The sequence below is a fragment of the Akebia trifoliata genome, chromosome 8, assembly GCF_017979445.1.
Source record: "Akebia trifoliata isolate Shusen 1 chromosome 8, ASM1797944v1, whole genome shotgun sequence".
Classification (NCBI taxonomy): Eukaryota; Viridiplantae; Streptophyta; class Magnoliopsida; order Ranunculales; family Lardizabalaceae; genus Akebia; species Akebia trifoliata.
This window is the reverse complement of record NC_141382.1, coordinates 7,476,240-7,503,225: the sequence shown is the minus strand read 5'-3', so window position 1 is coordinate 7,503,225 and position 26,986 is coordinate 7,476,240. Positions and strand designations below refer to the sequence as shown.

Below are 26,986 nucleotides of genomic sequence, written 5' to 3'. Positions count from 1 at the left end.
GTACTATTTTTATGCATAGTTCCACCAAATCCCAATAGAGATGATGGCCCCACCAGCTCAAGGAAAATTTTCTTGAGAGGACAATGACATGGGAGCACTTTGCATAAGGGAACAAGGAAGAAAAGTATTTAAAATCCCAATAGAGATACTGGTCCCACCACCCCAAGGAAATTTTGTAATATAATGCGGCATATAACTATAAGTTACACATGAAATGAAATGGACTGTTTTTATGCATAGTTTCACCAAATCCCAATAGAGATGATGGCCCCACCACCCCCAAGGAAAATTTTCTTGAGAGGACAATGACATGCGAGCACTTTGCACAAGGGAACAAGGAAGAAAAGTATTTAAAATTAAAAAGAAAAAATGAAAGAGAAAGGCGGGTTGAGAATACAAATAATCTATAATAAAAATCATACTTTAGAGAATTGACTATAAAAATCATATGGGGAGATGATTTTCAAGTGCAAAATTTGTATTTGAATATTAAAAAAGTAGTAGTTTATGATCAATCAAACTTACTTGGACGAATATATAAGATTGAGTTAGAGTTTGACATTTGGGTTTGTAGGGAAATGTTTTTCAAGTGTAATACTTTAATTTGGAGAGTGAAGAAATAAAAATAGTGGTTTATAATCTACCAAACTTATTGGACATATATATATATATAATATATATATATATATATATGAGATTGAGTTAGAGGTTGTCGGCACATACTTATATGGAAAATTCAAATCCTTTTCTACTATCTGGACACAATATGGAAAATTTCGTGGAAAATTATTTTTGTTGTTTGAATTGTATAAAAAAATATTATTTAATTTGTCTTTTTTGATAATTATACAAAAAATAATGATAAAATCAATTTTTTGGGGGGAAAGATTTGAATTGTTACACCCCAATTTCTTAAATTATTAGAGAATTACTATTATCACCCCAAATTTTTTAGAGAGCTATCATTGGCACCTTACGTTTTAATTATTCCATTCCAATTTCTTAAATTATTTACAACACCCCAATTAAATATTAAAGCACATTCTTCAAACATTACAAAGGTTTGGTTCAAATTATAATCTAAATATTATAACACTCATTTAAACAATTTTAGTAGTTGCTTGCAATTATGATTGGGGTATATAAGATCCTAAACCCCAAAAATAGATCAAATCTAAGAAATAATGAGATAGTCTCTTTTGGCACCCCAACTTTTACTTATTATTTTCTTTTTTTATTTGGTGTGTTAAATAATTTGGGGTGCCAATAGTAGCTCTCTAACTTTATTTATAAACTAAATATTGATATAATTTAAAGTTAATTATTCAATAAACATTTTACAACAAAATAAATGGATTGCTTTTTAAAATTTTTTGATAAAAATAATTGATTTTTAACAATTTAAATATTAATTTTATAAATAAAACTATGATTTTGTTTTATTTCATTTTGTGTGTGTGTGTGTGTGTGTGCTTATTTTGTTTAACTTTATTTATAAAAAATTTATTGATATTGTTTGATGTCTTGTGCTAGCAAATCTTTTTCCAAGGAGGAGGGGGTAAGAAAATTATTTACTGTTGATGAAGTAAAATCAGGGGTATTGGCAAACCATTTTCCTCGCAAATTTAGAGGTTTTGACACATCAAACACTGGAAATTGTCAATTTCCACAGAATTTCAATTTTCTGCTAATTTTCCATGCAATCAAACATACCCTAAATTCTTTTACAATTCGATCATTGTATGAACGTGAAGTTGCAAGCCAGGGCCTCAAGAATGATTAATTTTTTTAATTTTTATTTATTAATTCGGTTCTCCTTTTTCATTTTCTTTTGATTTAATTTTATTTATGCTCATGAGCTATGATATATGGATGAATTTTTTTAGTATTTTCAAAGTATCATGTTCTCTTTATAAGAATTCGAGAGACATAAACGTTAATTCTAATATATTCATATTGTTAATGTTGACATCATGGGCTTTATGAACATGTTTATGAGTGGATTCCAATAATAAAAATAATTCAATTTTATAGGTAGAAATCACCAATCAAATTATTATTATTATTTTTAAATACTAAGAGCAACCACAACTATTATACCTAAACACACAAAGTCAAGTTGACTGATGATTTCTAACAGTAACATGTTTTATATCATATGCTTTAGGAACATGTTTATGTGTAGATTCTAGTAATGAAAAAAACTTGAATTTTATAGCTAGAAATTACCAATCAATTTGATTTTTTTTATTTTTTATTTTATGTAAGTTTACTATCAAAGGATAACCTCAACGATATATACTTACCGACAAAAAGTCAACTTGATTGGTGATTTCTAACTAGATCCTTTTAGCCACAACTATATGCCTACACACACACACACGCACACAAAAAACACTTTGATCGGTGGCTTCTAATTGTAACATTTTACCATATTCATTTTTATAAACAGGTTTATGGGTGGATTAGAATAATAAAAAAATTCTTCAATGTTATAGCTAGAAATCACCAGTCAATTTATTTTTATAAAGGTTTATGGGTGGGTTAGAATAATAATTAAAAATAATACTTCAATATTATAGCTAGAAATCACCAGTAGATTTTTATTATGTTTTTGGGTATAAGTTTATTGAATGGTGATGAAGCTTGGGGAGAAATGATCAAACTCTCAAGTGGAATGGACTCCTACAATTACTGTTCTATAAGTTTTTATTTATTTGATAGGATTTGAAAAAGGAATAATAGGATTCCATAAGATCAAATAAGGTCATAACCCTATTGTTTTCATATTGAAGAGGGTTGAGTCTAAATTATGTGACACCCCTTGACATGGGTCATATCTTTTTCTTTTTTTTTTGATAATCGGGTATTTGTGTGGACGGCGGACTGGGCCGTTATTTGAGCTTTGCCCACTCCATAGACCATGGTCTTGTCTAATGACTAATCCCGGGGCATGTGTAACACTTGCACATCACACGCACTAGGTAAGTGAGGGTGCACCCTCACGGGTGGCCCTGAGGAATTAATCCTCATATTGGGTATTGAACTCATTACCTACAGGCATTAACCGCTTATCCGTCCAAAATTGCCATTAAGCCAATCCTTTGGGATTAAATGAGTCATAGGATTTGGCCCATAGTTCAATAAATTAATGTTTCAAGCTCATTCAATATAAAATATTATCAACAAAATTTACAAAATAGCAGTTGAACATTGAATTTCCCTATATATATAGGGTCCCGTTCAGCACCAAACATTTTGGCCAACATTTTAGCCAAAATCAACCCATTCCAAAACTTCTAGCCCTATGTTTACAAAATCGTGGACCGTCCATTTTATGTAAACCATTTTTGATGGGGTTAGCAGTTTTGGAATTGGCTGATTTTTGGTGATGATCATCTCCTCACCGTAGAGATCATCCTCACCAAAAATCTGCCCATTCCAAAACTTCTAACCTATGTTTTGAAAAATGTTTTGCCAAAATGTTTGGTGCTGGACATTTCCCATATATATATGAGTCGTGATAATCTTATTACCCCTTTGTCATACGCCCCTCTATGTACCCGTCATAGAATAATAGATCGTTTGCCTTGGGATATATGAGAAAAAGATTTATGGTTTTCCATATCCCGAGGCAAATGATCTATGGTTTTGTGATAGGGGTGTATGTCAGAGGGAGGGCATCAAAAATCATTACTCTCTCTCTCTCTCTCTCTCTCTCTCTCTCTCTCTCTCTCATATATATATATAATGTGATAATGTGATAAATTTAAGTAGTCTCCCCAAATATCATAAGTGTTCTAATCTTTAACTATTGGGAGTTGGGTAGCTACTTCATTCCCTAGCCTTAAGAGACTAAATGTCCTTAATAGACTAAATGTAATATTGGGAATTGGTCCTTCATATTTATTTGTTGTTGGGTTTGATGATATAAAATCACCATTCTTTTATTTCTAAGGATTAATGGGTTTTTCCACTTCTGTAGGTTATTTTGGTATTTTCCTTGTCATTAACTTATGAGAAACAAAATGAGATCTCTAGATGGTTGTTAGTGTCTATAAAATGATGTTTATCTAAAATGTAATTTTCCCTTTGGTAGAGAGTCAGAAAACATTGAGTCTCTATGTGAGTATTCTTCTCTTATAAAATCTAGATGCTCAAGGTTTTTTAGAGTGAATTTTACATTGTAATCACAGGCTTGTGACAACGAGAGCGAGATCGATTTCTTATTTGAATTTTTACTAAAGTTGGATGTAGAGATTTAATGGATTTCACCAGAGAGTTGGAGCTAAGTATAAACTTTCATTCTTGTAATATCTTCCTTAAATAGTGAATTTTTACTTGCCGACTTGCCCGTGGATGTATCTCTATTGTGGGTGAATTACATATATTTTGTGTTGTGATTGTGTTGTTTTATCTACTTTCTTTATTATTACTTGCATTTACTTTACAATACATTCTTGGGGTTTGATTATTGGAATTAATTACTTTGATGTTAAATGGGATTGATTTCAATAATCGGGTTTCCATGTGTGATTGGGGATCTAGTCACAACATTTATGATCCATCCAACAATCTGTTCATAAAACCCATGAGAGGTGAGTCCAACATTCATGGGCTGGGCTCAGAAAAGTGCATTGATGTGTGCAAGATTAACAAGTATCACGGCACGAGGCAAGAGTTTCTTATCTTTCTTCTAGACAAAATGTTCTATGAAATCACAATCACAATCACAATCGCATGCATGAATCACCTTCTACCTTGCAGTACAATATATATATATATATATATATATGTCCATTTTGGGAGTTGGGCTTAGTTGAGAATTTGAAGTCCAACCCAAGTTAGCTTAAACAAAACTCTAAGCCCAATCAATTAGATTGTACTATAGCAAATAAATATGTATCTACTAAGCCCAATCAATTTGATGTCTTTTACACATCAATTACAAATCGATATCTAAAATCGTCATAAATCGATATCTAAATTTTTTTTTTCTATGCACCTAATACCCGCAATCAAAATAGACTCAAATAGAGAACATTAAGGTTCTCTATCACATTAATTTATACACAAAAAAAGTTACAATGAGTCATAATTTACAAAATTATCAAGTACATCACCATCAATGCTTTAAACCAACCATGCTTACAAATAATTAAAAACTATCCATATTAAATTTGAATGCATCCACCAGCTTCGGTCTCATGTTTTGACATTCCAAATGCATCACTTGGATATTCGTTCAATAGAATCAACTCCAGAAACTCTCTCAGCTGCCTTTGCTTTGGCATTTAAGCAAAATGGATAGTACCATTTACCATTGGGGATGGTTGATGGTTGCAAATAATCTGCCATAAGAAAATGGGGATGCACATCAAAACTAGTACATCAACAAGTCAAACATGTTGTCAATTTGGAAATAAATGGAGTAATGAGAAGTTGTCTCTTATTGAATCTAAGAGTATAACCTAGTCAGTCACACTTGGTCAGTCAAATATTGTCAGTAATGTTTAGGCATGATTATTTGATTAAGGAAATGAACTAAAATTCATCCAAACACTACGTCATAAGGCGCAAGAAGCGACGCTAGTTTTGCGGACAAAACGACTTGCTTCTCGCTTGCTGTTTGTGGTGTTAACCGTGTGTGTCAGTCACAAAGCTCGACCCAATGGAACCAAGAGAACAAGAAGTGGTGATATATGTTCTACTAATGATGCTACCAAAGACTTGCAATCAAGAAATGGAATACAAAAGGATGCAAAAGCAATAAAAGTAAAAAAACAAGGGCCCGTGGCAGCATTTGATTCTTATATTCTGACTTCTATGTGTGCTTTGGCTTGTGAATTTCAGATGTTCCCATTGATTTCTAAATATGTACCTAGCATGGCCAAGCTTGCAAAACTTAATGGTTCTTCAAATGGGTTACAAAATGGTTTGTGTGCTGCCATACAATATGCTCGAAGGATATTAGGAATCTTAGAAGCACTATTTTCACTAAAGCCATCTACCATTGGCACTTCATGGAGTTATAGTTCAAATGAGATAGTCGCTGCAGCTATGGTTGCTGCTCATGTTTCCGAACTATTTGGATGATCGAAGGCGTGCACGCGTGCTATCTCTGTATTTATGCAGTGTAAGTGGGATAATGAAATTTATACAAGGACGTCCTCATTGTATAACCTCATTGACATTCATGAAGGATACAAGGGTGTCCTCATTGGAAAAGGATGCATCAGATTTGGCTAATTTCCTTATAAGGGACAGACATATTGGATTCAATTGTAATGCCCAAGTTCTTCTAAAGTCTGTACTCGCCGATAAACAAGAGTTATGCTTCCTGCTGTTTCCTTGCTGTGGCACAAGTTGGTTGCAGCCCCGGAAACAATCAGTCAGTCTTCGACAAGCCCTTCGATCTACTTTGATAAGTTTTATCCGTGATCTAAAATATTACTTCCACATTTTTTGTCAAATCCCATCCGTATGGGCATATCTCTTTTTTTCATCAAAAGTTTAGATATCAGTTTGTAACCGATGTCCAAAGTCTCAGACTTAGCACATCAGTCTTATAGACATCGGATTTCAATCGATGTCTAATGTATATATATATATATTTTTAGGTAGTGCTTACAGATTTGGAACGGTTTTAAGCCGTTCCAAATGCTGACTTTTGGAACGGTTACAAACCGTTCCTAATTTCCATTTTTGTTAAAACGGACAAAAACCGTCGTTTGTTTCGACGGTCATTGTAACGAACTAAAGCCGTCGTTTGTTTCGACGGTCTTTTTGACGGTCAAAAACCGTCGTTTATTCCGACTTTCTTCAGCAATCGCATTTTAATCGCGACTCCTTTTAAAACGACTGCGCAAACGACTGTTCAAGACAGTCATTTATCTCGCAATATGACGTAGTGATAATGGTTGGGACTTTGAACCATCATATTAAGATGGAGTTGGGGAAATAAATTTTCATGGAAGTGGAGTTCGGATGCATTCCTAGCAATTTCAATAAATAAATTGAAGCTTACATTTGGAAATTGAAAAGTATTATAAAAAGGAATCCAAGGTTCCTTCAAATAATATCTCATCCCATAAGTTTCCAATTGAGAGAGAGTGACTGGTAGTAAGCTTTGTATTGGGTTATTGTTTGTGTTCCTCCAATGTTACACTACCTATTCTCACTTATGGATGCAACCTTATTGAGCTACCTCAAAGGAAAGATAAACAAAGAAATACTTGAATCAAACCTCATTACTAACTACGATGTCTACAACTTTGAACTATGTAATCTCCCAGGTATACATATATTCTTTTAATTATTTTCTTGGGAAACTGATCTCAGAGGCATATCTTTGAAAATAAGAACCAAAAGTTCTCTCGATGTCATGTGCGGCCCCCGCCAAAGCAATATACATATATATATATATCTATATATATATATATATATATATAATATATATATATATATATATATATAATGAATCATGAATCGGTATGAAATGAATTGTTTTGTTATTTAGTTTTCACTAGGTTTGGAGAAAATAGGAAACTCAGATGCCTCTTTTTGCTCAATATTTGTAAATATGTTTGTACAAGATTCGGTATATTCCACAAATTAACCTAACATGAATAGCACCAAGAGACATTTCTACATGTGCGAGAGTGACATTTCTGACGTGTGTGCTTTTAATATAAAAGTTGGATACAATCCCTCGACGAAGGTGATGTTGCATATAACTATGAGTTATAAATGAAGTTGATTGTGGGCCTCTCACCAGGAATGTTGAATGGAGGACAATTACACATGGAACCATTTGCACTAAATAAAATATGGAAAAGAAAAGAAACAAAGAAAAAGGCAAATCTCAAATTGTGAGGAATATGGGTTTGACCCATTGTTGTATATAACTATAAGTTATATTTGTACATTATATTATTGTTTAATCTATAATCGATTGATCAAAAGTGGAAGATCATACACGAACTAAAGTTAGAAAACAGAGAGATGTGACCCGACCTTGACATGAAAAGGATATTGACTATTGGATATTCGATTAAATCTCAAGGCCTGAATGCTTTGATTTTAAACCTAATAATATAAATAAATAAATAGATCAACCAAAATGCCTAAAAAAAATTAGAGAGATTTTATTGCCACATCAACTTTAGCTAATGCCATCCCAATTCATATGTAAGATGGAGTTAGATTGAGAATTTTTATTTGTTGATGTATCGTTCATAATCTAATGATCTGGCTCTAAAAGCTTAGGGATACAGTCAATGATTTGAATAACGAAACTTGTGAAAAATTCAATGTATTCCCGTTATTTTTTTCTCTTGATATTCTTATGATGGTGTGAGATTAAATCATCATTCTCTAGATAAATGCTTAGTTTTATTATAAATATATAATATAGATCTACCAAAATCCCTATAGGATTAGTGAGTCCAATTGAGTGCCCCACGTCAAACTAATGTTTTAAAAATTGGACCAGTTGGTTGACACATATGATTGATCCGGTCTATCCAAAGTGGTCCAGCTGTTGGGCCTAATCAATCTGACCAAAAAAATGAAATATTAAGTAATTATTTTTAATTTCTTCTCAAAATCAAAATCAAGTAACTTCAACTCCAAAATCAAGTAATTTCAGTAATTTATAATTATGATTAAGTTCATATAAAATCCTAAACCCAAAACAAAAATCTAGCAAATATATATATAATAAGTAAGAGTCAGAGTGCCAAAAGTGTCCAGCCGTTGGGCCCAATCAAGTTGAATAGACATACAATCGAGATACCCTTTTTATGGTTTGGACTAAATATGACTCCAAGTTAGTGTTAGATTGAACATTGTCATTGCTGACTCGACATGATGTTTACATGTCTCACTATTTATAGGACTTTGATCCTGAAGATTCAATTCATTCTTCTTCCCTTAGTCTCCATTTGACAGAGAGAGAGAGAGAAAGAGAATGGTGCCCTTCAAATTCTCACCAAGCCATATCGAGTTAGTGGAGCATCTCAAGACTAAGGTAAATGGGGGAATACTTCAACCATACCCCATTAAGGACTGCCAAGTCTACGAGTCTGAACCATGGATGCTCCCAGGTACATATATTTCTGTTTTATTACCATTTTTCTTCATTTTCTGTCTTACAAATTTTCAATGCCCAATGGGTTGATTTGTATAATGGATTGAGGGTCTACTTTAACCCCGATCCTATCACCTTTCAATTAAATAATGAAATTTATAATGACTTACTTTTATGATTTTTTCAGGACTTGAATATGTGGGAGTCGAAAAAAGAGAAGTATATTACTTTGCTCATAGAGAAAGGCGTACACCAGGTTCTCCTTATCCCAGACGAAGTATAACAGGAAAAATTGGTTTTTGGAGAATTAATGGTAGAAATAAGAAAATTTTGAATGGAGAAAAAAGGTGTATTGGAAACAAGCAAGGACTAGTATTCATGAGAGACAAGGATAATAAAACCCCTTGGATCATGCACGAGTACACTTTACACCACGACAATAAGGTTGTTTTAATTTTTTTTATAATTTAAATTAAAATAGGGGTCATTAATTTACTCTGGTTAAATCAAAGAGGTTTAAAAGTAAATTTAACATTTTTTCTATACAAGTTAGAGTCATTTTTACGTAGTATGTAGACCTATTCATAGTAATTTCAAACAACATTCCCTATTTAGTAAAAGAGATTCTGAAACTATGTAGACCTATTAGAAAGACTAAGAATTACATCCTTTTTTTCTAACTTTTTGTTTTGTTTTGTTTTATGTTTGGTATTTTAGGGGATATTTGAAGAACTGGTGCTGTGTAGAATTACAAATACTGGATGGGCAAAGAGGTCTGAAGACGCAAACAACAAATCTGATTGGATTCCAAACCTAGATGAAGCTTTTGAGTATCTCGGGAATTGCAAATCTGATGTATTGGATTGAATCCAGTATGACATGGGAGTACATCCCTAATTTACAATATTACCCTTATTAGGTTTGACGTGGCAAGTGACTTTCAAGTGCTGTTAAGTGAAAAAAGTTAAAAAGTAGTCACATTTAAAAATATTAATATAATGAGGTGTTCTTAGCTAGTAAAGTCTTTTACAATGTTATGGAGTAATGTACTTTTTGAAATATTAATGGATTTTATTTTGATGATAAATTTTTTCTTACTCTGCCAAATCATGAACCGGGTTGAAGTGAACTGGCTTGCACTTTGGTCCGCAATGGGTTTGTTATTTGCCCCAATTTTGTTCAATGGGTTTACTATATCCCACAAACTCAGTTACATGAACCTAATGCACTAAACACTTTGTAGAAAAAGATGAGGACGAAAAATAACATAAAGGGGTAATTTAATTTTGGCTTCGTTTTCTTAATCACCTAAGTGAATTATTAATGAATTTATCAATTATTGTTGTTGACCAAGTTCTATATGTTAATTTACTATAGGAAATTCCAAGCATCTGATGTAATCGGAATACACATCAGATCAAGGCATTTTATAAGTAAATTACTTTGATCGAAAAATTTAATCAACAATAAAATAATAAATTCAAGAACATCAAAACACTAATTTATCAATAAAAAATCCATTTACAATTATGTGGGTGCCTTTCTCACCTTAATAGTGATTTTAGTCGATCATTTTAAAATTTAACTTCTTTCTATCGATTAAAACAAATAACAAAAATAAATGGAAAGTTGAAAGCATACGAAAATAACTCAATTGTCTTGTTCGAAATTATTCGACTCAACCTAAATCAAATAATTTAGGCTTGTTGGATTCCGATTAAGTGAAAGCAAAATGATTCAGATATGATTCTATCTAGTAGGATCCAAGGCGAATTTGGATATAGATAAAAAATTTTGATCTGAATATGGAAATACTCAGATCTGGCCCGGGTCCGACCAATTTAACCCCTAGTCGTACGGCTAGGAAGGTGCATGGAGCTTGGTACATAGTTCAAGCTCTACCCAAGTCTGTGGGACTAGGGCTTGAGCAATTCAAGCCCAATAGATGTTTAGGGCTACAATAGATTTCAGTGTCTCTTTAGAGTGGGCTTGTGCTAAGCCCACAACAATCGATAGTGTTGGAGATAATGATTCCAATCTTAAGGAAAGCCAACAGTCTGACACGTCTATTATTATGATAAGGAATATTCCACTCCCACAAAAATGCATTGTGGAACAAAGTTTTTATTATTTGGAAATACAATCAAGAACATGAGTAACACTTGGTATATTTTCAATCATTGTTTTAAGATGGAGTTTGATTTGTGTTTGCTGATGTCTTTCTGAAAGTTCAAGATTTCCGAAAGTGCACTTTGAATGTGTTCAGATCAATGTCTGCCAATCATGTGGGAAGCTGATGTTCGAAGTGCAACTTGGATTTGGAGATCCAATAAAGTAGTAATTTATTATCAATCAAACTTATCAGATATAAAAGATGGAGTTTCTTAACTTTAATTTGAAGAGTGAGAAAAGAAAGTAGTGGTTTACGATCAATCAAACTTATTTGTACATATATATAAGATTGCATTAGAGTTTGACATTTGGGTTTGTGGGGAGATGCTTTTCAAGGGCAAAACTTAATTTGGAGAGTGAAAAAAAAAGAAAAAAAATAGTGATTTATGATCAACCAAACTTATTGGACATGCATATAAGATGGAGTTGGAGTTTGAAATTTGGGTTTGTTGGGAGATGTTTTTCAAGTGCAAAACTTTAATTTGGAGAGTGAAAAAAGAAAGAAAAAAAAAAAAAAAGTAGTGATTTATGATCAACCAAGCTTGTTGGACATAAGATAGAGTAAGAGTTTGAAGTTTGGATTTGTGGGGAGTTGCTTTTTAAGTGCAAAACTTGGATTTGGAGACTTAAAAAGTAACAGTTTATGACCAAACAAACTTATTTGGAGATTCCCGTTTTAGGCTTTTAGCACTCTATTCATTATAATTGAAATTAATTTTTTTTTTTACCAACTACCAAAAAAACCAAGTTAAATTTAAAAATATCCTTCCCAAAAATGTAATGTTATAGTAAAATATTAAAGGGGGTATTTTAGTGATTTCGAAAAGTATTTTCTTTTTGGTAAAAAAAATTGACAATGACACTTTGCCTACTCTGTAGATATATTCATTATAGATTGACCCCCAAAGTAGCATATTAAAATTATTAGAAATCCAATGATTTTTATTTTTATTTTTTATTATCGATAATTTCTCTTTAAATTTGAGAGAGAGAGAAAGAGAGAGAGAGAATGGTGCCCTTCAAATTCTCACCAAGCGATATCGAGTTAATGGAGCATCTCAACACTAAGGTAAATGGGGGAATACTTCAACCATACCCCATTAAGGACTGCCAAGTCTACGAGTCTGAACCATGGAAGCTCCCAGGTACGTATGCATTTTATGGATACATATATTTCTGAAGATCCAAGAGGTCACACCTTTGTAAGATAGTAGAATTATTCTTGTTTCTAGTAGATTGCGGGTCTACTTTAACCCCGATCCTATCATGTTTCAATTAAATAATGAAATCTATAATGACTTATTTTTATGATTTTTCAGGACTTGAACATGTGAGAGACAATAAAACACAACAATATTACTTTGCTCATAGAGAAAGGTCTACACAAGGTTCTCTTTATCCCAAACGAAGTATAAAAGGAAATATAGGTGTGTGGACAACTAATGGTCGAAATGAGGAAATTTTGAATCAAGAACAAAGGTGTATTGGATACAAGCAACGGCTAGTATTCAAAATCGACAACAATGTGAAAACCAAATGGATCATGCATGAGTACACTTTACACCACAAGGATAAGGTTGTTTTAATTTTTTTTAAATTTAAATTAAAATAGGGGCCATTAATTTACTCTGGTCAAATCAAAGAGGTTTAAAAGTAAATTTAACATTTTTTCTATACATGTTAGAGTCATTTTTATCAAGAAGTTATCTACAAATTACATCTGATATATAGATTGACTATTCTATGAATATTTTCAAAACATATTTTGATGCATAATTTTAGAAAGCCTGATTTACAATATTGTCCATTGACATTTGTGAAATTCCCGTTCTAGCACACGATTCATTTTAATTCAAAATAAATATTTTTACCAAGTATGTAAACCTGGTAAGTAGACCTATTCATAGTAATTTCAAAACACATTCCCTATTTGGTAAAGAGACTCTGAAACTATGTAGACCTATTCATAATAAATTGACCCCCAAAAGGGTATCCATTCAAATTATTAGAAGGACTAAGAATTACACCCCTTTTTATAACTTTTTTTTGTTGGTTTTATGTTTGGTATTTAGATATTTGAAGAACTGGTGTTGTGTGGAATTATAAGGAGTGGGTACGCAGAATGGTCTAAAGACGCAAACAACGAATTTGATTGGATTCTGAAACTAGACGAAGCTTTTGAGTGTCTCGGGAACTGCAAAGTTGATGGATTGGATTGAATCTGGTATGACATGGGAATACACCCCCAATTTACAAAATTACTCTCGTTAGGTTTGACGTGGCAAGTGACTTTCATGTGCTGTTAGGTGAAAAAAAAAGTTAAAAAAGTGGTTTCATTTGTAAATATTAATATAATGAGGTGTTCTTAGCAAGTAGAGTCTTTTACTATGCTGAGGAGTAACTTTACTTTTTCAAATATTAATGGATTTTGATGATAATTCAAGTGGTACAAAATTAATTTATTTTATTAATTTGTGACTGGCATTGAGTGGGATGTTTTTTTTTCACTCTAAATAAAAATAAATAAATAAAGAGAACTTCTAGTGCCAAATTATCTTTTGCTAAAAGCACCCCAAGATACTTATTGTCAACCATTGACTTATTTTCTTTAAAAAAATTGGGGTGGAATAAGTAAAAGTTGGGTGCCAATAACAGCTCTCTTTAAAAATTGTTATGCAAGAATCGATGATAATAAAAAATTGCAAAATTTATGAAATTCAACAATATTTTTTTATTCAACGAGGTTGCCTAAATGAAAATCAAATTTACAATATCTCAATCATTCCTTCTTAGAAAAAATTAAAAATTACTTATAAAAAATCCTTAAAAAAAGTCAACGGATAGATATCCGATCGGATAGTGTTATATCCAAATTTGAATATAAAAAAAAAATATTGATATCCGAATGCAAATTAGAATCCGATCGGATATCACAAACCAAGATTCAAATTTGAATTTGAAAAATATATCGAATATCTGATATTATCCGATTCGATAAAAACCCTACAAATCTGTAAAAACCAAATCAATTTTCCTATTTTTTTCAAATAAACTTTGATTTTTTGAAAAAAAAAATGGTCTTAAAATCAAATAAATTTTAATTTTTGAAAAAAAAATGATGAAAAACTCAATTAAAACATCAAGTATTTTTTACATCAACTTGAAGAAATAGATTTTTCAAAAATAAATCAAGATTATTTAGATTGAAGTTGAAATTGATGGATTTTGAAGATGAAAAAAGGGTTTAACTATGTGTGTGTGTGTGTGTGTGTGTGAGTACTTAGCTTGATGCTCTTCGGCCGCCGGAGAAGAGGGTGACTAAGGAGTTCGCACAGTTGAAACGACAAAACCCACCTACTGGCTACTGCTAGTTCTTGGGTTTATGTTGAGGGAGAAGATAACTTTGTAAATTAAATTTGGTTGTGTAACATGAATACACAATAGGATATATATATATATATAAAAGTTTTGTTGTGTAACATGAATACATAACACATATATTCAATTCGGAGCGGATATTTTCGAATCGGATTTCGTAACATCAGAATTCGTATCCGAAACTCATTCGAATGTTAAAATAACATCCGAATCCGAATTCTATATCTGAAAATTTTGGATAATATCGATTTTTCAAATTCGAATTCGGATTCGGATTTCGACTATCCATTGACACCCCTATGTCATATAAACGAAAGGGCATTGAAGTAACATTGAAATTGACGTCGTTTTAGGCATTGGACATGGATGTGCCTATAGAACCATAGATGATTTTCATCAAGATACTAGTGAGAAGCATTTATGATTTTCTACAAGGTTGTTAAAACCGTTGAGCGGGACCTAAGTGGTGGACCCTCTTAGGGCCTAGGTGGGACCTAGGCAGGACTTTAAAAAAAAAAAAAAAAAAAGTTAATGTTTCAATTTTTTATATGTAGTAAAAGACATGCAAATAAGAGCAAAAAAGAAAATGTAAATATCATTACCAAGATGGTACTAAGTTACCCAACTACCATGCAAACATGAATGTCACCACAACTAATATGTCAGAAAAATGAAAAATATAACCGTTAATATTGAAGTAATTGATAACCCTCATCTTTATTGTTATAATAAGCACTACAAGAAAACTATGAATTAGAAACAAGAAATTGAAATAGATTTAAGCTGTTTCAAAATAAAAACGGGTTTAAGCCGTTTCATTTTAAAAAATGCCCCCAACTTTACATCTAAGTAATTATTATTAAAGTCATCTTTGTCAAAATAAATAAAATTATGATCCCACGACCCTATAACCACATTTGTAAGTTTTTACATTTTTAAAATAATAGAAATATCATTTTATTATGTTATACTCAAAATTTAATACTTTAAATTACAACAAAAACCTTTACAATATATTAAATGATAATATTATCTTTAAAATTTCCTTTGAACAAATTTTAATCATTCATAAATCCTGAAGTTTGCACTTTATGTCAATTTGCACATGCAACCTATTAGTTTTTTTAATCTGTGACAACTCAAGGTTAGTTAAATATTTGAGACACCATTTATCTTTAAAATTGCTTAAATATCTTTTAAAACATAATTTATACAAAATTATTTTATAAAATTATCATTTTAACTCCAAATTTTTGAAACCCCCCTTCAAGCAGTAAGGCTTAGGCACTTAGATGATCTAGGTGGGCAGAACGGGGCCCATGCGGGCATGGTTGCAATTTTTGGGAACATAGGTTCAGTGCACACCAATGTCCTGGATGATGTCACTTTCGATGTAACTCTAACACAGCTCCTTTTAAAATTCTTTAATAAATATTAGTCGGTTTGATGAATTTGAACTAAGGTGTTACTAGTTTGATAAGACTTTGACCTCTAAAATGACACATAGCCAAAATAAAGAAAGAAAAGGAAAAAAAAAAAAAGACAAATGACAAGATCAAGTGCTAGGAAGTGAAGGTCTCAATTTTCAATCTCTCAATATGATACCTGTCGACACCTCATTTTTTTTACTCTTCCTGATTAATCAATTTGTGAAAAGTGCATTGATGCGTGCAAGAAGAACAAGTATCATAGCACAAGACAAGAGTTTCTTATCTTACTTCTAGACAAAATGTTCTATGAAATCACAATCACATGCATGAATCACCTTCTAATGATTCTTTTGCTTTAAACTTTGATTTCTCGTATGGTAATTGATGTGCTTTACCATACTGACATCTCGCACAGACTGTATCTATTCTCACGTCAAGTTGAGGAAGTCCTTTAAGCATCGACTTCTTTACCAGCACACTTAGCTTGGAATAGTTAACATGACTCAACCGCATATGCCACAAATCTGCTGTCTCGTTCCTTCTTGTCTTATCTACATATGCAGGCTCTGCTGACATTACGTAAACTGATTCCAATCGTTGTCCCTCCATCATTGACTTTTCTGAGATTTTGAGGTCACGATATACCTTCACATCTTGGGGACCGAACAATACATAGTAGCCTGATGATGTTAGTTGAGCCACGGATAATAAATTTTTCTTCATTCCTGGAACATGGTAGACATCTTGAAGTGACACCTGGTTAGAATTATAACGAGGTGTGACTATCGTCTTACCGATGTGAGCTATCGGTAACCTTGAGTTGTCAGCCGTCACCACCACACGACTTCCCTTGTACTCAGATAAGTTTTGCAACTTTTGTTTATCACCTGTCATGTGATTTGAGCACCCCAAGTCTACGATCCAGTTATTCTCGTAGTCAATCCCTTTAGATGTAGTTGTAAGAGCTACTTCTTCTTCTTCCTTTACAAACAATGCCTCAGCATCCCATTCATCTTCAATTTTCTCTTTAGAACTGGAAGTAGCAGCATTACTTTCAGCATGCTTTTTCTTAGACCAACAGTCTTTCGCTATGTGGTCCTTCTTCCCACAATTGTAGCAATCGCCTTCGAACCTTCTCCTATTACCGTGATTCTTTGAAACTCCCTTTAGACGAGAGCTTCCCTTTCTTTGATGACTTCTTATCTTGTCACCATTCGTTTTAGATCCACCTCTGACGTGTTGCTTGAAGTTGCCTTTGCTTTTGCTTGTATAGAGTGCTTCCTCTTCACCCTTCAACAAGACTCCTCCCATTTGCTTAGCCAAAGCTTCTTGACCAACAAGCAAATTTTCGAACTCAACAAGTGATGGTTGTGTCGACTATCCTTGTACTGCAACAACAAAGCCTCGGTATTCAGGTCGCAAACCATGAATAATTATTCTTTTTATCCTGCTTTCTCTAATAGCAACGTTCGGATCTAACTCTGAAATTTCACGGCATATTGACTTCACCTTATAAAAGTATTGGACGATCGTCATATCACGTTGTGCCATTGATAGCAGCTCATTCTCGAGAAGTTGTAACTTTATATCGTTCTTCTTTGAAAAGAGTGTAGCGAAGGTATCTCATTCTTCTTTCAGTGTTTTGGCATCTCGAATGTGCTCTAACATTTCTTCTTCAATTGTAGTCTTTAAAGCAAACATCGCCTTGCCTGCTTTAATCTTCCATTTTCTCAAGATGCCATTGGCATCTTCTGTTGTCGGTTGTGTAACTTCACTACCACCGACAATCTCCCAAAGGTCTTGACCTTGTAGGTAAGACTCCATGCATGTTGCCCACGTGTTGTAGTTTTGGTTGTTGAGCTTCTTGATTCCTCCAACTATTTGAAGGTCACCCATCGTGTTGACAGAGCTTCGACTAAACGAAACAAACTTGACTAACGATCTTGTAGAGTAGTAAACTCCTCACGACTCAAGATAGCTCCACCAAAATCGATCCTTGGCAACTTCGCTCTGATACCAATTGTTGAGGAAAAACTAGAGTACTTGACTCTAAATGCACAAATATTGGATATAAACAAGTAAACAATTTACTTGTACTATACCCTCAATAAAGATATCACTCACAAGTTGAAGAAGAAAATAACACTCTATTAAGAAAAACACACTTTTACAAACACTCACACTTTTTACAACCTCTCAAGACCTCTTACTCACAACTTATTTCTCACAACTTGTTTCTTACTACTTGATTACAAAATGAGAGGACTCACCCCTATTTATACTTGTGGCACCTCCTTAACTAATGGCTAGAATTGTGCCAATACATTTTTAATCTAGTGATTATAATTTTGTCATCTAGAATTTTCTAAAAATATCTATTAGTCTAGAATTTTCTACCAAAATATCTTCAATTCTAGAATCTTCTATTTTTCTCTTATCTAAAAACATCTAGAGTTTTCTCTAAGAAGATTCTAGAAATTAGACTCTAAATAATTATTGGACTTGGACTATAAATGTGAGCTTTTCCCAATTTGGGCTGGTATTGAATTGTAACAATGTATATAAAATTGAGTTAGAGTTTTGACATTTGGGTTTGTGGGGAGATGCTTTTCAAGGGCAAAACTTTAATTTGGAGAGTGAAAAAAAAGAAAAAAAAAATAGTGATTTATGATCAACCAAACTTATTTGGACATGTATATAAAATTGAGTTAGAGTTTGACATTTGGGTTTGTGGGGAGATGCTTTTCAAGGGCAAAACTTTAATTTAGAGAGTGAAAAAAAAAATAGTGATTTATGATAAACCAAACTTATTGGACATGCATATAAGATGGAGTTGGAGTTTGAAATTTGGGTTTGTTGGGAGGGGAGATGCTTTTCAAGTGCAAAACTACGATTTGGAAACTGAAAAAAGTAGTTTATAATCAATCAAAGTTACTAGACATATATATATTAAATGGAGTTGGAGTTAGAAATTTGGGTTTGTTGGGAAGGGAGATGTTTAGAATATGTAAATTATTGAAAATGTTACCATATTCCATAATTAATCAAATAAATTATTGATTAATTCACTGTGGATTTAATTGACCAGTCTCTATGTGCCTATCAATGGATGGAGTCTGATCTGATTAAAATATGATAATGACCATGACACCCTTGAATTTCAAGCTGCCACGATATGAGTTGTATTTGATTAATTTTATTTTTTTCTTCTTAAATACAGATGATAAATATAATTGTAAATTTAAAAAGATGAAAATATTGAATAAATTTACATTATTACCCCCAAGCTAATGAGATGTTTTTGACAAGACTCCCTTAATGGTCAATATGAAGAAAGGGCAGGACGAGGAAGAACTTTTCTAGAAAAAGAGCTTCTACTACCGCACCAACTTTTACTTAGAGCACCCCAATCATATTACACCAATAAAGACTTAACATACAACACATATCTTGGGGTGTTATGAGTGATTGTTGGTGTGACAATAGAATCTCTTTCTAAAATCCTCAAGTGTGAACTTTTTAAGCTCAATTTTCTTTTGAAATTATAAAAATTAATGATGTCAACAATATTTGGTATAAAGACTTGTATTGAGGGCTAGTAATTTGTATAGTTGTATGAGGTGTTAGGTGAAAAAAGTTAAAAAAGAAGTCATATTTGTAAATATAAAGAGGTGTTCTTAGTAAGTAAAGCCTTTTGCAATGTTAGAGCATTAATCTTAACTTTTCTCTTTGAAGCATTAATGGATTTTAATAATTTTTCATTGACATTGAATGGGAGGATGATTAAAATAATTGACCATTAATTATTATTATTTTTTACTTTAATATAAAATATAAAATGGAAAATCTTAACATTAATTGAGCCAACCCTATTGATAATTCTACTAAATTTGATGAAGGGTTGACTCGAAACTCGACTGAGTTTGACTTGATTCAATTAAATTTCAAGGTGACTCAACTCCAAAACTCGATCAAACCAACTCATCGAGTCAATTCTTAAAACCATCATATCAAGTCATTGGTACATTCGAGTCTGCTAAAAAATACATTGAGGCGGGTAGAATAGTTAGGAGAGTTATTCGATTATGTATAATAATTTAGTACAAGACCACTCTTTACTTGATGATGTGGCACTAAAGAGACTCACTGATACAATTGCAACTCGAGATTGATCAATAAAGTTAGACTCATATTGCCAACTCAATATTTTTAGTATATCTCGGATAATGATAATTGTCATGTGAAGTCATATAATAATTTGTAAATTGTGATGTGAGAAATGACGATAATAATAAAAAAAATTACAAAATTTAGGTGATTAAATTTAAAACCCTGTCATAAAAAAAATTTCTTAAAAAGAGTTGACAATGAATATTTTAATCACACAAATCAAATTGTCCAATACCCTTCTCTTTAATATTATATTGAGAGAAAGCGGAGTAGAAGTGACTATATCTCACAAATGTCTCAACCTTTACATTTAAATTTAATATAATCATAGTTATTGTGGTTAAAATCAGAAAATTTTCAATCATGACCCTAAAATCACATTTTTTAATTTTCAAAATTACAAAATATCATCTTTTTTATTATAAAATCTTTAAAAACTTTTTAATCACTATTTTAAATTACAAATAAGCCCTTTTGATAAATGTGTTTTTGCACGTGCCACCTTCTAGTTAAAATTAAATATATAGTATAAATGAATGATAATTATATCTACACTATTATTTCACAATTAAATGAGTCTGATTTAGAAGAGTAAGGATCCAAAACAGTGTTCTGTGCCTAACCAAAATAAGGTGGCACCCCATTTTATGCAACATTACATTTTTGGGACAGATTGACCATATGGATATTAGGTCCATCCCTTGGTAAACCTACTTACCAAAAAATCATAGTGTTTGATAACTTGTATCAATTAGATCTTAGCTCTTGAAAAAGAGTTTAAATCCAACGATTAAAAATGATTCTTAAAAAATAGCTCTTGTATCTATTTGAAAATGATTCCAATCAATGATCAAAGTGCCGACCCTACCACATAGAATTGCTTAATGTAGAAGTAAATTCCAACCTATAAGTCATCGTTTGAATGAAGATTTTAAAAGCAACTGACCTTTATTTTCCTGAGAGTGGAATATCTACCCTTATTGGCTTAGGTACCCATGTTTAGTCACACCTGGGCAACCAATAAAAGTCCAACAAAAAAAAAAAAACATTAAAGAAAAAAAACAGCTAATCTCATGTGACCTCAATGGAATTTTTTTTACTATGAAGGCAACGTTTTGAAATTTGATCAAGCTTTTGAGTTTGTGGGGGCAATGCCAATTTGTTAGATTGGACTGAATACGGTATCCCCCAATGATGTGAGAATACATCTTTTATTTACAAAATTACCCTCATTAGGAGCTTGACATGGCACGTGACTTTTATGAGGTGGAAATTCAAGAGATATTATATTTGTAAATCGTCCTTTATAACGATCAAGGTTGTTAAGTCCACCAGTCCACTTCATGTACCCATAGAAGATTCGGCAATTATTCTGACCCCCTGCTTCTTCAGGTGAAATTCTAAGTTGAAGAGTTATTCGGAATGCTACCAAGATATCAGTATCTTTGGTAATATAGTCAAGAGTATAATAAGTCAATTTGTGATCTTTAACACCAACTTTGAATCCAATACTTGCTTAATCTCTGTTTGTGGTGACATAAGTCCTTTTCTACTACTCATGAATTAATAAGTCTCACAACGTATTAATATAATGAGATGTTCTTAGCAAGTAAAAGTCTTTTACAACGTTGAGGAGTAACTTTATTCTTTGAAATATTAATGGATTTTGATGATAATCCAAGTGGTACAGGATTAATTTATTTTATTAATTTGTGACTGGCATTGAATGGGATTTTTTTTTTCACTCTAAATAAATTAAAAAAAAAAAAAAAAAGAACTCCTATTGCCAAATTATCTTTTGCTAAAAGTTGGGTGCCAATAGCAACTCTCGTAAAAAATTGTTATGCAAGAATCAATGATAATAAAAAATTGCAAAATTTATATAATTCAACAATATTTTTGCCTACATGAAAATCAAATTTACAATATCTCAATCATTCCTTCTTAGAAAAAATTAAGAACTCGTAAAAAATCCTTAAAAAATTCTGCAATGAATAAGTCATATAAAATGTTTAATGTAGAAGGAAATTTGCTGTTCTCTTTAATATAAAATGTTTGATACATTCGCCTTAAATTATGTTGTGGCACATAACCATAAGTCATCCCTGAAAACCTTGATTGCTTTATAACCAAACCAGAGCATCTGTTTCTAGTTAATGGGTCCAATTAACCGGTGTCTAATTTTCAAGGAGAGGACATCAAAATAATTATACAAGAAAATACAGCAAAAATTAAATTTTGGACTGTTGTGATCTTATATAACTCATAGTTAAAATTCCAAAGGTAACATTAAAGACTTCGTACACTCACCACAAAGAAGTCATATTTGTGCATAACTATAAGGTCATAAATGAAGTTGATTGGTTACTTGCAGCACAAGAAATCTTATTACAACACTTATGACACATCCAACAATCTGTTCATAAAGCCCATTTTTAATGTGTGGGTCCCATGCATTTGATGTAAAAAGTTTGATACACTCCCTCTAAAGTTATAATTTCATGTATAACTATCAGTTATAAATGAAGTTAGTTGTCCAACCAAATCCCCTAATATATAGACAAGGTGGTCCCCTTTTAAGGAAAATTTTTCCACCTTAGCTTTGAAAGAAAAAAAAAACATAAAATAAAAAAAGAGAAGAAAAATAAAAAAGACAAATCTCGCATTGTGAGCTTATTGGTTTGACCCATAATAATGTTGTGGGTCCCGCTAATTTAATTTATTTGTGTTTTGAAGATGATTCCATTAAATCATTATGACTCACAGTGAAAATTCTAAAAAGTAACAGAAAAAGTTTTATACACACGTGTGCATTGTTGTACATAACTATAAGTCATATTTGTGCATTATAGTAGGTCCAGTTGATTCGGAATTTTTTAAATTAATGTCTCTTTCTAGAAGTGTTGTGATAGTATGTACATGTTCAGTGTAACTTGATTTTGGAGTTTGAACTTTGACATAATAAGTCTTTGGTCTCTATAAATGGAGCTCTAGCTTCCTATAAAATTTTCATCTCAAATTAGATCTCTTCCTTAATTTCCAATTGAGAGAGAGAGATTAAGAAAATTAAATGTCACACTTCATATTCTCACCTATGGATGCATCCTTATAGTGCTACCTCCAAGCAAAGACAAACAAAGAAATACTTGAATCAGACTCCATTATGGAATGTTAAATCTATGACTTTGTACCATAGTATCTCTCAGGTATAAATAAAGAAATACTTGAATCAATACCCATTATGGACTATCAAATCTACGACTTTGTACCATGGAATCTCCCAGGTATGAATACTTGAATCAACATTTGCTTGACACATCAATCATGGAATCAACTGTCAACACGCTTTATCAACTCATAGCTAAGTTGACACCTTCTAATGCCCTCTACACTATATTTTACATATATGTTTTCATTTTTAACAGTTTGTAATGTTTTCATTTTATTTAATAGAAATCAAATAAAATTGTCATGTTGTCATTTCATAAATTTGTAATCAGAAGAGATTGTGGGTTGGATCAATGTGTATATAATACTCCTTCACAAGTTGCTGCAATATGGGTTGTGATGGGAGGGAAAGTTTGGGATTCATGGAGAATGTTGGAATTTAGAGGGTTGAATTGAAAAATCCTTTAATATTCAATTAGTTTTAACCATATGGTAAATCAATCTATTAACCATAGAGTATTTCAAGCCCATGTTTGCTTTTATGCTTTATGTTTTTTGCTTTATTACTTTAAGTTTAGTTGATAGTTTTATTTTTGCCTTGAGTAATTTTAATCCCACATCGACTAGGAGAAAAATTGATTTGCAATTCTTAAGTAGGTGTGTTTCTAATAGCTTTAAAGTGGATAGAAGTAGTGGACGTGCTCATGCGCGCACACGAGGGCCTAAGAGGGAAACCCATGATTCTAATTAGAATTTGGATCCACCGGTCCAAAAATCTTAATGCGTGTGCGCACGTACGATGTGCGCGTAAGGGGGGTGCAAAACGTCAGATTTACACTTGCGCTTTAATTTTCAAGGTTCATTTTTATTTAAAAATTCTAGACGTTTTTTAAATTTAAATTCTGTTTTGAACTAGTGTGTTTATTCTGAACCAACACAATATGTCTGTTCGGAACCACTTTAGTGTGTTTATTCTGAACCAACACAATGTGTCTGTTCGGAACCAGTTTGTGACTGTTCTAAACAGTCACTTTCTCTTTTATTTATATTAAATGTTTAGTCGATTTAAACCACTTGATTTTCTCTACTATTTTATATTTTCGAATATCAGTAATTTATTATTTGTTGTGAAAGCACACAACATCGTCGAGTTCGAAGTTACATTCCAATTTAGAGTACCCTTTTGGATACGTAGGTTGTTGAATCCTGTAGAATGAACTCCTACAAACTGTGGTATTGTAATATGGGCGAATTTCGTTTTAGGATAATGCTTTGTGCACGCCTCAACCATTTCTTTTTAGGTAATATTTTTTTATTACATTCAATTTCAAAATTAAGATTTGTTCTAACTTCTTCTCTCTCTACCATAAGAAATCAGTATTCAGAAACAACAGAGAATTCATGGGAATTGAATATGGACTTTAGGAGAACTTTTTTCTTTCATAGAAAATCCAAGTAGGACTCAATGCAATAAAAGAGTTTTGGAGAGAAACAAAGAAAATCAGATTTATTAGTAGTTATTTGTAAACAAATAGAATCTAATTGGGAATTGAAAAGAACAAAAAAAAAAATTTGTTAATGATTGCCATAGAAAGAAGAGGCTGGTTGGAGGTGTAACAAAAAAAACCCAAATTGAATTCATGAGGAAACAATGAAGGAAGGCATAAAAATGAGAGTGGTGGAGAGAGAAAATATAATTGAAAAAACTTTAAATTGAATTCCATATGCTCTAACTAAATGCAATCCAAGGAACAGCCATATCATATAACAAACATAGGAGCTGTACTTTCTCATTGTTAAATCTTCCCTAAATTTCATATTGGCAATCGAACATTACAACCTTCTAAATTTGATGAAAAACTCTATTGTTAAAAAAAATTTGAAAAAAAAAAACAAATTTTTTTTAGCTTGATCAATGGTGTTGGAAATAGACAAGTGAAAAATAACTTTTTTTTTAATTTTTTTTTTTTAAATTCATAGAAATTCATCCTCTACAACACTTTTGTAGTGGATCATATTTTTGAATGTGACAAGATGATTTTACTATAAACTTTTGATTTCTTACCATGGTCAGGAGAGAGAAAAATTTTCTTATTATTGTTGATATCATCAACCCATATGTCAAAATGGTGTTGGTCTGAAGCAAACACTCACTCACTTACTTGGTATAATATGATGGATTCCTAATTTTTTGGTTAAAGATGTTTATCTCCTTAAAATCAGAATCACAAAACGATTTGTTAATTTAATATCTGTTAAAATATAAAATTTTAATTAACTTTTTAGAAAAAATTGTAAGAAAATTAGTTACACCGTTTGGAATGAAAAAAAGATTTAATAGTTGTTAAAATATATTTTTAATTGAAGATGCTTAGGTAGGAATAAAAAAAGATTTTTTTAATATAATAATTAGTGTAAATTTATTTTTTTGTTAGTTATTTAATATTTAAAAAGAAAACATAATAATTGTTAATGTGGACACGGGATTTTCAATGTTTTGAAACATCCCTCCACTTTGAGGTGTTTTGGAGTCGCCACCATTCATTTTTGGAAATAGGTGTGAATGGTCACCCGAAATTGTATTTTTGAAAAATATGTCATTTTGACATCCTTTTTGATGACTCTCGTAGAATAAGGTGCATGATCCAACCTTTGATTCAAGGTAAGGGGGTCCATTTATGGAGTAGGGAAGGTGTTAGGCACCCTACTCCATCCACGTAATGTGGTAGCCTCGAATTCGGTTTTTTAAATAAAAAGAAAATAAAATCGAAAAATGAAGAAAATTGATGTGTGCCCTCAAGTGTGAGGGACTTTCAATGTTGGCTCAAATCGTTGAGGGCACCCTTATGAAGAAGGGGCCCTTTGATGATTTAAACCATAGTGGTGTGTGCAAAAGTGTAGAGAAAGGGAGAGTAAAGGAGGGGAGTTGAGGGGGGTGTTCCTTTTGTCAAACCCACCTTGACCTTCCTTGACTTCCTTTGGCTTTCCTTGACTTCTTTTCTTTGCTTGATTTATTTGAGAGAAGGTTGAGAGTTGAGAGTTGTGTGATGAGTTGAGAGTTGGGTGTTGAGAATAGAGTAAGAGTAGAGAGTTGAGATGAGTTGTGATTTTTTAGAATTTTTTTGTCAAATTTTCATTAGGGATTGAGAGTTGAGAGTGATGGGATTTTTATAGAGGTTGTGGGGTTATTTTAAGGGTATAATGGGGTTAAGTGAAGAAAAGAGATAAAATGGTTATGAGTTTGATAGAGAAGTTGGTGTAATTTAAAGGAGATTGGAGGGTATTTAGGGAAGGGGGTTAAATGGGTGAGCTTTTGACCCAAATGGTTTGGATCCAACCCAACCCATTTGGGTTGAGTGTTTGGTGAGGTGAGTTTAAGATGGTGGTTGTGATTAAATGATATTTGATTTGAGAGAATGGGTGATTTAATGAGGTGGTTGATGATATTTTGGGAAGGTGATGGAGATAATGACATGTGTCAAAGTGGGTGAAAATGAAGGGTTGAGATGAATTGATATGAAAGGATGAGTGTTTGATTTGAGAGGATGGGTTTAGGCGTAGATTGTAGAGATAGGTT

The 26,986-nt window shown here is 32.2% G+C and overlaps 2 protein-coding genes across 2 annotated transcripts; both read left to right on the top strand.

The window, feature by feature from the left end:
- The first annotated feature begins 8,950 nt into the window (after positions 1–8,950).
- On the top strand, positions 8,951–10,127 carry LOC147395851 (NAC domain-containing protein 6-like). Its single transcript, XM_086449101.1, has 3 exons — positions 8,951–9,107; positions 9,279–9,535; positions 9,809–10,127. Exons 1-3 carry the CDS (start codon positions 8,972–8,974, stop codon positions 9,956–9,958), a joined length of 543 nt encoding a protein of 180 aa, XP_086305227.1. The 5' UTR covers positions 8,951–8,971; the 3' UTR covers positions 9,959–10,127.
- A 2,184-nt stretch (positions 10,128–12,311) lies between these two features.
- On the top strand, positions 12,312–13,482 carry LOC147395850 (NAC domain-containing protein 6-like). The gene is made up of 3 exons (XM_086449550.1): positions 12,312–12,408; positions 12,583–12,839; positions 13,336–13,482. The coding sequence occupies exons 1-3, from the start codon at positions 12,312–12,314 to the stop codon at positions 13,480–13,482; spliced, it is 501 nt and encodes a 166-aa protein (XP_086305676.1).
- The last annotated feature ends 13,504 nt before the right edge of the window (positions 13,483–26,986 follow it).

Bases quoted from the DNA above. Each gene is read 5' to 3' on its own strand.
- LOC147395851 (XM_086449101.1), top strand. From the start codon at position 8,972: ATGGTGCCCTTCAAATTCTCACCAAGCCATATCGAGTTAGTGGAGCAT. The intron at 9,108-9,278 runs GTACATATATTT...TGATTTTTTCAG, and splicing joins TGAACCATGGATGCTCCCAG to GACTTGAATATGTGGGAGTC. The intron at 9,536-9,808 runs GTTGTTTTAATT...TTGGTATTTTAG, and splicing joins CTTTACACCACGACAATAAG to GGGATATTTGAAGAACTGGT.
- LOC147395850 (XM_086449550.1), top strand. From the start codon at position 12,312: ATGGAGCATCTCAACACTAAGGTAAATGGGGGAATACTTCAACCATAC. The intron at 12,409-12,582 runs GTACGTATGCAT...ATGATTTTTCAG, and splicing joins TGAACCATGGAAGCTCCCAG to GACTTGAACATGTGAGAGAC. The intron at 12,840-13,335 runs GTTGTTTTAATT...TTTGGTATTTAG, and splicing joins CTTTACACCACAAGGATAAG to ATATTTGAAGAACTGGTGTT.